This window comes from Acartia tonsa, chromosome 14 (assembly GCF_053477335.1).
Source record: "Acartia tonsa isolate MP-2025a chromosome 14, ASM5347733v1, whole genome shotgun sequence".
Taxonomy (NCBI): Eukaryota; Metazoa; Arthropoda; class Copepoda; order Calanoida; family Acartiidae; genus Acartia; species Acartia tonsa.
The window spans coordinates 19,563,029-19,576,274 of NC_137273.1; the positions used below are offsets into that span (position 1 = coordinate 19,563,029).

The window sequence follows — 13,246 nt, forward strand, 5'->3', positions numbered from 1 at the left end:
AACCTTAAGAATATGACAGACAGGGAAAACAATGTATAGACTAGATGCACTAGATATCATAGGAAGCTATACTGAACATTTCAGCTGTCTATTTTCAATAGCAGCCGAGAAAATCACATTTCCACTACAGTGATCCGGACTGACTGACGGACGGACAGACAGAAACAATGAATTATATAGTAGTTTAGCTTCTAAAAAGACAAAATACTTTCTTCAAAGGTCTAACTCTGGTCAAGAAAAAAACAAGAATGTCCTCATCCATGAGGAGCGATATGTTAGCCACGATCACAATAATTCCTAGAATTAGACTTGACCACAAACGATAACATTCGTCTAAAGCGATCCCCACCACTTTTGTTTCACTTTCATAAAAAAATAAAATGAATATGATGGGCTAGTTTTTTCCCCTATGCCCAAACCCTGCACGGAGCCCTGATCCTGCTATGGTGCCAGAGTCCTGCGGAACTACACAGTAACAAAGATAACATAACCTAAATTGACCTAAAGTAATCACAAATGAAAATTATACCACTCACCCCTGTTTTTAAGTTTATTTCATAATAATGGGTGGGGAGTTATGTGCTTAACAAGACACTCTAAGGGAATGAGCCTCTAAATTGAACAGAGCTGGACTTTAAATCATTTTAGTGGTGAGCCAGATCGGGGTGAGCCGAATTTCAGCCAATCACAGCGCGGCATTTCATAAAATGCTGTGCTCTCATTGGTGGAAAGTTGGCTCACCCCGATCTGGCTCACCACTAAAATTATTTAAAGATCCAGCTCAGGTAAAATTACGCATTGGGAAAAGAACTAAGATTTATGAAAATAACATTTATTACATGATCACATAACAGAGAGAGAAAGATTAATATTTTAAAGCATTTTAATTTTAAGGATACATTTTATTACATTTTTGATATTTTTACAATTTTATCTAATAAATTACAATTTTAACTTTTTTTCAATTGAATAACTTAATTAAATTAGATTAGGAAGAGGTATTTTCAGTTATAGAAAATCTAATTTACTTCATATCGCAAAAGTATGAATAAAAAAGTATTAGGAAATATTTTTAAGAGGTAAAAATATCTACAGCATTTTATTTATTCAAATAAACTTGCCTAAGCTTAAAATCTTGGCACAAAATTAAAATAAACCAAGGATTTTTATTCCTGTGACGTCATAAAAAATTATGGACTCTCCATCTCTTTTTTAGAAATTTTCTTTCCCACTTCTCCACTCATCTCCCTCATTTTTATGACGTCACAGGAATCAAAAGAGGTACAAAAGTGGTGCAGATTTGGCTTCGTCATTTAAAAAGAATAGTTCATATGAATGCGGTAAAAATTCAGTGAATTTGGCTTGGTTAGGTAAGGCAAATAATTGAAATAAGAAAACAACATCCGAATTTAGAAAAGACTAAGCAGGCAAACTTTTTAAGGGTGTTAATTTAAAAATCTTCACAAGAAATAATAAAAACTATTACAATTAGTGGTTGATTCTATCATAACAAAATAGACAAATGGTCGGACAGAAGAAATTTATTGTCCTATCACACAAAGATCCTTTTAGCACTGTTAATTCCCCCTTATTAATTAAAATAAATTAAAATAAAAGGGGGGAGGATAATTGTTTTCCAATATACCTAACACCTGCGGGGCTTCCCTTTGCCAATATAATCTAACCTAACCTGACCTAAAGTGATAAACAATCAAACAAGGTATTACCCCCCTCTTCCCTTATTTTGAATTTATTGCAGAAATAGGCAGGGGTGTGCAAGGTTACCAATGCTCAGCATGTTATTTTGTGTGAGAACACCAACTGAGTAGCCCTATTGACAGACGGATGGTCAAAGCAAATATTAGTGTAGAATAGCTACTGTAATAACTATTATGAAACTCCCAGGACTAAGACACCCAAAAATACACTGGTATTTTGACAAATAGACACGTGAGTAGTTCATTTATGGATTATGATTATGATACTCTGGTATTTTGACAAGGATAAACGGGATTGGTTTTAGCAGCAAATTCAGAAATTCAAAAACCCAGATACAGGGAAATAGGAATAGGTAATAAAAAAAAATTTATCTTGCCCCAAACATTTCTGTGAAATTCATTCCTTGGAAATTTGTAGATTGATTTATCTGCCATTATCCTCTCCTTTCCTGAGCATTTAATTTGGAACATTACAAAAGCAATTATTTTAATATAAAGGAATTAGAAGTCCTTGAAGTAAAAACTTCTAACGGTTCCGAAAATTTAATTTAGTATTTGTGTCATTTCAAATTAATTTTTATAATTAAAATGTTGATTATAATAAATTTTTTTACCAGAATGCGGAAAACAGATTCATGGAAATATAAAAAAAGTTATGAATCTAGTGCAGTTTACGGTAAAATGTTCCTGGGATCAATGAACTTTTAAGGCTCCTAGTGGCAAAACGGTTAAACCTGTGTATATTATGTTAGTACACAATTTTAACCAACATAAGAAGGCCTACAAATTAATGGGAATAGACTGTACTTAATAATGCACAGTTATCTTGCAGCGTATTTAAATGCGCGAAAGACTTACATTACGCGTTTTTTCTTCAGTTAAGCTTTCCTTGTGTATTCAGTCGTTTGGCAGCTTGTAAACCTTTAAAGTTCATAGATTTTTGAAATTAAAAGTTCCCATAAACATTGTATCGTGAACTGCACTAGATTTAAAGTTATATACAATTATATTTTCCTTAATCTAAAATGTTGAGGCAAAACATAAAATATCGTGATAGGTTATAAATTAATTCTTAGTATGATAGGATTTATAATACGTCTTATCTTTATATTCTTATAATAAGTACAAATGGTACTGACAAACGTATTTTTGTGATTTTGACTATTTTAAATCAGGTACTATTTTATTTTTGATTGGTCATTTTTGTAACTTTTAATACAATTTTAAAAATTAAGTTTTGCTTTTTTTGTACAGTGATAAATTTGTCAAAGAAGTGTTAGCATAGACGTTTATGTCTTTATAAAGTAAACTAGTAATAAAAACGTTTAAATAGTCAAAATTTTAAATCTTTAAATTACTTTTACTTTTTGTTTTATTTATTTAATATAACTATAAGATTATGAATTTTTAAAATTCAATAATACAATGAACATAAGTACTACAAAAGTTACAATAATATTACATTCAGTGGCATGCAGCAGGAGGTGGATGTTATCAACCTAATTACAATTAAAATTGGAAAGACCTTCCTTCCTTTTTTTCAGCCCCATCAACCATGGTTTTATATCCCACTGGTGAATCACTGTGCACGCCACTGACTAAATTTTTCAACTATAAAATTTTTGTTAGCAAAATTTAATAGAGATCTTTTAATAAATTAATATCTATATATAATTTATTTTATTGGTTACATAATGAAAATTTGGCATGATTTATGGAATGAGATCTTAACTGTATATTTATAACTATAATAGATATTTCTTGGAAAAATCAATTTATTTAAATGAAGAATTGTTTGAAAAAAGCTGAATCAGACAAAATCATTATTAACTGATTTTTAGAGATAAAAGTATTTATAAAATTATTCATTTTGCTATCATTTCTGTATAACTTTTCACTTCATACCTGTTATTTTCTGAAACCTCTTATTGATATTCCACATATTTCTTTGGTGAGAAATAACATTTGGAGATAAAGCCTTAATATTTAACGAAGACGACATTTCAACATCAGCTGACCCAATTGGCATTAGCTCAATACAGTTTGTGGATGACGTCACAATACCATCAGCTGATAACAAAGATGGTGTCTCCTATAACTGGGTGGACATGAACTCTGTCTGGTCGCATGGCACAATTTGTGTTGTGCACGAGATCTAAATAAAAAAAATATTAAAAATCTTTTTAAAAAGAAAGATTCTTGAATCAAACAGGTTAACCTTTAATTTAGTTGTGTTAAAGGCAAAGTTAAAAGGTTTTCTGTCTGTTGACAAAGGGAACTTGTATAAAACACTAAAGCAATTTTTTTAGATCGATTCATTCTCAGGGAACTTAAGGGAGAAGACAATGTTCGATAAATTGATGTACATCCCAAATGCTGATACACAAAATTACCCCTTATTTAGATTACAATTAGTGGTTGAAACGTTTGAAAACTCAACCTGATGTATTAACCAATCAAAATTAGATATATGTCACTAAAGTTATTAAGCTAACTATTAAGAAACCATTGATATAAAACTATGGGAACTAGAATAATAAACAACCCAATGTCCCCTCCCTCCCTGATTCATTCCTGGCCTCCAAAATCGAGGTAAAATTTTAATGCATTTAAAATTATGGCATTTTATTTATGCTCTAATCACAAAGTAACCTTTATCATTCCCAGAATTTTTCATGAAGAATCTGGAATAAGGTCAAATTGGTGAATGTTGAAAATATTAGAAATACAGTTTTGTGAAGTAAATTTGCTATATCATTAAGATACTGTACAAATTACTTTAAACAGATTTGCTTATATAATAAAAATATTGCAAGCTGTGCTAATAATTTGGGACAAAATGTGCGGACATTTTTATACAAGTAGTATCAAACCTTTTAACTTTGATACAAACTGCTTCACTGCGACCCTGACACGCACAAATACATTTCTTGCTTTTTTTAAACACGTATCAAAGATAATAGAATGCCTTTTCACTATTTTTAAAAGCATTAAATCATAGTTTTGTTTTTTATAGCCGATAAATTTGCTACTTTATTCATAGTTTGGAAATTTGTTTCTATTTGTGTCACTCTGTATGTTTTGACAAGGGTAAAATAATATAAATTAATAATATCTTTCTTGTTATGTGTAAAGTAATGAACTGATCACTTGTAGAGTAGCACAGCTCCCTTTAAATATACACATAGCAAAGCGGATTTATAATGCACAATTTACTTTTTGCAAGTTATTTGTTGATATAGTGATTTATTAAATTATATTATACTAGCGGCTTCGCCCCTAGCCTCTATTACTATTACAACATATTTAGAAAAATGTGTGTTAAATAATATATTCTTCAGAAAAAATGTATGTTATGGAAACTATGTAATGAACACATTCTTTGAGGGATAAAGTTTAAAATCTGTAAGTTTTTTATATGTTCGATCATGTATTTGGCCATAACTCTGCCAAAAAATGCTTTCAAAGCAGACCTTTTTCGACCTAAGATACTGAAAAAGTTCCTTTATAAGCCCAGGTAATCAGTTTTGTAATATCTTTCTATTTCATAAAAAATTAATGAAAATATTAAAAATATGCAAATTTGTGTGTAAGTTTTAATGTGTATGGAAACCATAAACTTTTTTTTCTTTTTGGGCTAATTATTATATCTGACATGTATTTACCTACATCCTGAAAAGTAGAGGTTGGCAGATGTCCTCCGAAGTGATAGAAGTCAAATTTCTTATTTTCTAAATTTTCTTTCTTTGAAAAAGCATTAATATTTACCTAAATTTCTATTATGTTATAATCAATGCACAAATCCTTTAAAAAAGTTAATTGAACAGAATTAAACTTTAAAAATTAGAAAAAAAGTTTAAAAATAGAAATTTTTCTATTGATTTGTGGTTTCTATATATATAAAAACTTACACCCAAATTTACATATTTTTAGTATTTTTATTATTTTTCCATGAAATAGAAAGATATTACAAAACTAATTACATGGGCTTATAAAGCAACTGTTTTAGTATCTTATGTCAAAAAAGGTCTGTTTTGATAGCATATTTGACAGAGTTATTGCCAAATACATGATCGAACATATAAAAAACTTACACACTGTACAAGAAATAGTAATAATGATTTTCTATTAGTGGGACAAAGGAAAATATTTGCAATAACTTTCCATAATAGAACAAATATCAGCAGTTTCTACAAAGCAAAAAGAGAACCTAGTAATAGTGTCTAACTTTTTATCTTTGTTACGTAACAAAATCGAAGGATGAGAGGGGAGGTGGGAAGGAAACCCCTAAATAAGAGATGGATTTTTGTTACGTCACAAAGATGAAAAGATAGACACTTTTACTAGGTTCCAAAAAGACAAAAAAAAAATTCAGCTAAATTGGGATGGATTGGAGGGTGGGTGGTGGAGGAGGTTTGTGTGGCCCACTATAAATGGATAGGATTCCTCTATTAATCTATCTATATGACAAACCAATATCACTATTCGAAGAATAAGGTCGAATTATTTAATCAAGATAGTGGGAAAACGCATAAATAGTCTTTCATTCTTCCATTCTTTTAAATAACCTTTATATTCAAGTCTGTGCTTTGAAGCTTTATTTAGATAAGGAACAAAAGCAGTTTGGCTTTTCTATGATTATAGTTTATGTGTCAGTACAGATGGGATAATAAGCAATATGCATTGCTTTAATCCTTATTAGATTTGTTTTAAATGGATTTATTAATCTTTAATTTTTTTAGGCTTTTTTTGGACCCCCACTTGTGAATGGATGTTTGCAAACAGATAGATAATATAGAGAAACAAATAGAATATCCAGTATATACTTTAAATGCAACTTTAAATTTTTTTGGGGTTAACTCTTTTTCTTTTAATGCTTTTTCTAATTTTCTCAATGTTTGGTTGTATGTTTTGCTTATTAATGGTAAACAGCTTCGCTACTATTGGACAAGATCATAATTTTTTTTCATAAAAATTGTCCATGCCTCACCACCTACTCATCTATTCCAACATAATTCAAAGCAATGGTGAATTTGGGTTATTGAACTTTACAAAAGTATTTCTTGCATGTGTATTACAAAATTTCTGTGCTTTTATATTAAGCTTTGCAAAGTTTAGGACAAAATCTAAACATTAAAGTAAAACACTAGAGGGAAAAAGGGTTAAGTAACAGTATCTCCCCATCGCAACCGCCTTGTGCAACCTTTCTATTGGGTCATTGAAAATCAACCAATGGCGTCGCCTATATTAACACAGCCAAGGAGCAGAAAATAATTTAGAAGCAGACGAAAGAGGATTTTGAAAAAGGAAGGCAGGTATTATATACATCTATACTATAAATCCGCTATCTAAATTATTTTTCTAATTGAGTTTACTAACTATATAAAAATCATGGGTAGAAACTTTTATATTAATCCTTGGTTGTCAAGCAATTACTAGGTAATCTCCAGATGTAGACAATGGATGATAAATTGATGTTACTCCCCAATGATAATAAACAAAACAGCCAATTATGTAGATTTTAATTAATAGTTAAATAATTTGGACAATGTTAGTTAAAACCATTTTAAAAAAAGATCCAAAAGTTTTTAAGCCTTCGAATAAGAACATATAATATTTGTAAAATTTTACAGTCCAATGTCCCCTCCCTCTCTAGAATAATTAACTACCCACTCCTAAAAAAAATAGTGATTCAAAAGTGTAGCTGAAACTTTAGAATAACATCACTGATAGAGGATAATGGTACTAAAAGTATTCTGTTGTATACCAATTTAAACAACCCAAAAACAATCCATTGAGTTCAATGCCTTTTGACTCATCCTACATTATTTTCTAAAAAAGAGCCAGTTCTAAAATCAATATACAATTCTTATGTAAAAAAGACAGAATATTTTCTGTCTTTTTGTATTAAAAGATCTTGCAAACTGATTGATAAAATTGTTTAGGGAAGGTACCTTCACCTTTTTTCAAAGACATTATGGGAGCTTCACTATAAGAAAAATGCAATATCCTTTCAGCGGATATCAAGATCTTATGAAAGACATACACCCTGCATTTTTTTTAGATAAGAATACCTATTTTATTTTATAATTTTTCTATCAGAATGAGCTAAGTTTATGATATATTATGATAATGACAATGTATTGAGTATCTTTATGGTTTATGGAATCTTTTATAGCATCATTTTCTTTTCAGGAAAATTATCTTCCTTAAACAACATATGGAGTAACATAATGTCAATAAGTCTATAAGACTTTCTAACTGATAGACCAATACAATAAAGTTTCTAAAGGTCCAGAAATTATTAAAAAAATTTATTGACAAGGGTACTTACACATTTAAAAAATACTTTGCCTCTACAAAAAAAATTATCCCACCCCTCTAATTAAAAAAAAAAGATGGCTGATTTAAACACTCCCCCCCCCCCCCATCAAATGTTTAAAGATGTCTCTTGGAGCGTAGCCACTAGTAAATTATAACCCCGCGATCATGGCTCAACAAGTATCGCATCCGCTCGTCGCCAGGGAGGTTATAGGTTCAAATCTCAGACCGACACCGCGTCATAACTAAAGAAGTTAAAATGGTTCCTACTGCTGCTGTGCCAGGTGCGGGACATAAATAGTAAGAGTAGGTGGAATTCCTTAGCCCGTAAACAGGCGCAACTCATCACCATGCACAGTTAGGACTTCTCAGACAAAGGTCGTGAAATCAAAGGGTTGGTTGTCTGATGGATGTTACTTAACCTAATATCCTTGGGTGTTAGAGCATCGCATCCCAGTAAACGTGGATGATGCTCTAAATTTTCTAGATGTTTCCCACCCTTACTAGGTAACGGTAAAGTAAGTATCTTATATACTAGTGGTAAGTTTACAAGTCAGAAAAGTGTTGTATTGTGTGCTTTGGGGAGAAAGACAATCTTTATACTTTTTTTAGTTATTCGATGGATAAAGAATTTTTCTTGGTTCTAAAGGCTTTCAACAACTAATCTCATTTCTGGGGAAGCAACATTTTGTGTGGATTACATTTTTAAACAAATAACAGGAAGAGTGGAAAAACATTGTACAACAGTAAACAATAAGGTTCTTCTCAAGAACATCTTAATATGTAGCAAATCCTTATAACACAAGTTCAACTATAAATTTTACCATATAGTTTCCTATTAATGACTAATTTTGATATATTTGATATTGATTCACCTTTTTTTTATTCAATCATTGATAAAAATTAATTATTTTTACCTTTTTTGATGCTAAAATTGTTGTCACATCTCCCCCATTCTTAAAACAAAAAACAAATTTTGTTCAGAAAAATCCGCAACTTTAGGATTTTATAAGTTTTCCTCAATGCCTTTTTAAAATATTCCCTGTTCTTATAACCAATTGAACTTTTTACTAATATTCTTTACTTCAAAATCATTAATATTTCAATTTTTCTCTGGGTCCTTTATTTTTATTTTATTTTTCTCTTGTAAAATTGGCTATTTTAGAAAAAAAAACTTTTAAAAATGTGAATCTATTTGCAAAATTTTTAAAAATCCAAATCCCTTGAGCACTGAGGAAACACTTACATAAATAATTTTAATTCAATATATTTTTTTCAAAAATGCAAACGGGTTTAGAAGGGAAGGTTTCAATCTAATTAATTAAGCTTTAGAACTACAAAATGCAATTAAATTTAGTTACATATAGGTTGTCAAGCAAAAATTAATTCTAAACATAGTTATATAATTTAATATTGTACTTACTAAACCATAAAAAAATATCTTTTAATAGAATGATATCAAAAGTAAACTTTTTTATATAAATAATGTATAGTTTTGATAATCAATAAAAAGAATCACAAGTATTTATGTACAAATTTATATATTTTGATATTTTAACTTTAAAGGATGTTTATGGGTACATGGCTTGCGTATATTGATTTTGTATTATGTATTAGATCTAGCTCAAAAAAGCCAAAAGAATTACTCAATCATGATCAGGAAGATCTCATTTTTTTTGTAAATGAAATTATGTACACATTTTTGGTATTGGCTTTTCAAATTTTATGGTTAAAGATTCTAATAATCTGCAAATATAGTCTAGAAAAGCAGCGTAGGTGAAAGGAGGCAGGGGCGTCCAAGCTTATTATTTTTTTTTTTGGGGGGGGGGATGAAATTTGTTTAAGGGGGGAAGGTTTGTTTTTTTTGGGGTAAAATGGCGCGCGAAGGGTAATAACCACTCCTAAATGGTTGGAGGTGCCTACGGCACCCCCAAGGTAGGGGTAAATTTTAGGGTATAAGCTTATTGACAATAAATTAATATATATCTCCAATGATTACCCAATAATAGATTAATTTATTTGTTAAAAATGTTGAATTCTAATAGTTTAAAACTAACAAATCACATTTCAATAAGAATACCCTAATTTTTGAGCAAACAAATAGGCTAACATAGTTATGAAACTTTGGGTAACAGAGTAATCTAGAGTACATTATAAGCTCCCTTCCTACTCATAGCACAACTTTAGAATGTTGGGAACTTTGAAGCAGTTTACAGCCGTCTCGAAATGGGTTGATCTTTTGTAAATGTTTAAAAATGGCAGATTCTGTGTAGTAAAAGTAGTCGCAAATATAGGTAAAAAATATTTAACACTTAATTTTGTAGGTTTTCAAATTTTAGCTTTTACAGGAAATCAAATAATTCAAATAATTATTTTTTTATTTGATAAAACTTATTTTTTTTTTAAATCAAAAGGGTAAAATATTTGACTAATCACTTTATCAGTCAATTCAATTATCATGCAAATTATTTGTGTCTGCTTAATTTAGTTTAATAACCGATACCTTTCTCTTTACCCCTATTTGAGGGGGGGGGGGGGTAAACAACTAGATGTAAAAGGAAAACAAGATATAAACTTTATTATGTAAAAAAGTTATGAAAATTTGCGATGAAATGATTGATCATAAATTTCTTTGAATTTACCATTTATCCTTCTAACAACAATTTTTTTACTTTTATTTATATTTTCTCTTACTTTTGCATGAACTGATATCTCTTTATTTAATCATACTTAACTCTCTCTATTTCACTTTCTCTCATAGAAGGAGGGGACATTGTACATCATATAGGTATCCAAAGTTTTATAAACATGTATCATTCGTTGGCTATATATTATGGGTACTTTTCTTAAATTTTAATTGGTCGTTTCTATCAATTACCATCTCTTGTCTTATCCCTCTAGAATCCTGATACTTGTGAACTATCTGTCTATCCTATCTTCCTTTCCTGATCCTTATACAAAGTTTTTAAAAGTAAGTTTGGTAATTATATTTGACGTTTTCATGTTTTCACTCTTCTACCAGGGATCTAGGGGGATAAGACAATGTCCAATAAATTGATATACATTCCCTTTGATGACACACAAAATTATCTCTTCTGTAGATTAAAATTAGTGATTAAAACGTTTGGACACTAAACTTAATGAACTACCCACTAAAAATTTGATAAAAGTCAGCTCAAAGTTTGTTAGCAAACGCATAAAAAAAACCTTTTTACAAAACTTTTGGGACTATTGTAACAGTCCAATGTCCCCTCCCTCTACGGTCCTCTAGTTACCAAGAATTCAGGGATAGATCAGTATTAGATAAAATAATCTCCCTAAAAAGCTTTCAGGGGTAAACTTCTGGCTTTAATATCTGGTAAATGATGGATTAAGGATTGTAGGTTAATACAACCGTTATGGTTCTTCTTCTTCATTTCAATTTTATTCAGGGACAAGGGAATAGGATTCTGTCATCTTCAGTTCTTTCCCTGCAAATGCCTATCGAGCATTGAGCCCTTCCCTCCATTATTGATATTAAAAATATGGGGGAATAGTAATTTTCCTTTTCCTATCTCATGTTTGAACTTTTCAACAAATAACATTACTCCCCATTAATTTTAAAGGGTTAATTTTGTATATCATTATCTTAGAATCCATGATTTAATCCTTTCACGAAAGTAATATTAAATCTTATCCCACAAGTTCTGGTGCATTTTTCCGTAGTGTAGCAACTATATAGTTATGGCATATGCAGGTATCTAATTGACGATAAACTGATTTACAAATATTAGAGTAAAACAAAAGAGTGATAAGGGGTTAAATGACCCTGTGCCGACTTTCAATTAGGTCTTTAAATATTAGCCAATAACATCGTATATATTAACACAGCCATATCGCTACATAAGAGCAAAAACGCAAATTGCTAGCAGACGAAAAAGGTCCCAAAGACCGGGGCCAGATAGTTGTCTGGGATATACATCTATACTTATTACATTTATTGTACACATCCAACAAAGGAAATAAAATAACCCGCTTCTGTAGATTTTAAATATATTTAGTTAAAACTCCTACGTTTGTCCCACTTCTGCGTTTGTCCCAATCAAACGTTTGGGACTCTTGTGTTTGTCCACTCTGACGTTTTTCCCCTACTACGTTTGGGACTCCTACGTTTGTCCTGGAACAGTTTGAATATTGCTAGTTTGTAATTAACAATGAGTACCCACTGTTTTTAGACTAAATAATAAGGTTAAATCTTTGGGTACCAGTTAGTTAATTGAAGTTCAATGTTTCCTCTCTTCCTTGGTATATTAAGTGTCCGTACATCCGTAAATAGTGTAACATAATTTAAAGTATAGAATATACACACAAGTACTTCTAAATGCTAAGTTTGAATTTTGAAATCTATGGAAGAACCCGAGTTGGAATGTAGCAGTTTTTATACTTTAAGTAGACATACATAGCTTTAAATGATATAAACATCACCTTACTATTTTTACCTATTTTACTTACATACTTTATTATTATTAATAGCGGTTTCGCCCCTAGCCTCTCGGGGCTTTGCCCCAAGAGGCATAATTACATCTTTTATTACCTTCAGATGCCCTCACTCCACCACTTTTTAAAAATATAAAAAAAAACATTTTTTGGGGGGATTTTTTGTTTTTTTGGTGGTTGGGGGTGTCCCCCCCCCCCCAAAAAAAAAATAGCCTAAAACCACCACAGGACCAGTAGTTTATTCCCTGAAGAGTAGAATCCGATCGGTTCAGTGTTTACCGAGATCTTAAGGGACAGACGGACAGATAGACGGCCAGACAGACGGACAGACAGACGGACAGACAGACGGACAGACAGACGAACAGACATCATTCTACTTTGTATTATAGATAATAGTTACACATAAAAGATTTATGTACATTAAATACAGTATGATAATAAATAACTATATCTTTTAATTAATAATACAAATACAAGTATAATTCTCCAGCGTATTTATATAGGAATAGTTTTCCAAGGATAAAAAAATAAATGTCATAAGTTTAATACCTTTTTGAATTGGAATCAAATATTTAACTTTTATTTACGTTTCTGTAAATGATTTATATAAAACCATGAAAATCGACATAATAATTACTTGGATATTATAACAGGGGAAATTTTGTCGTCAATTTTGGCTGCTACTATAGTTCTCGTGTATTGGTCAGTACGTTCCTCCAGTAGAAGGGGAG

General features: G+C 30.6%; 1 protein-coding gene across 2 annotated transcripts in view; it reads right to left on the reverse strand.

Annotated features, from left to right (window-relative positions):
• Positions 1-843: 843 nt before the first annotated feature.
• LOC145306057 (FMRFamide receptor-like) overlaps positions 844-13,246 on the reverse strand; it is a 43,941-nt gene continuing 31,538 nt past the window's right edge. The window contains exons 15-16 of one of the 2 annotated variants that reach the window (XM_080147986.1): positions 8,957-8,995; positions 844-3,873 (exon numbers count right to left, since the gene is read on the reverse strand). In XM_080147986.1, the coding sequence (XP_080004112.1) occupies positions 3,811-3,873; positions 8,957-8,995 (102 nt within the window). In that variant the 3' untranslated portion in view covers positions 844-3,810. The remainder of the gene's footprint in view (positions 3,874-8,956; positions 8,996-13,246) is intronic. The other variant, XM_080147987.1, reaches the window with a different exon arrangement.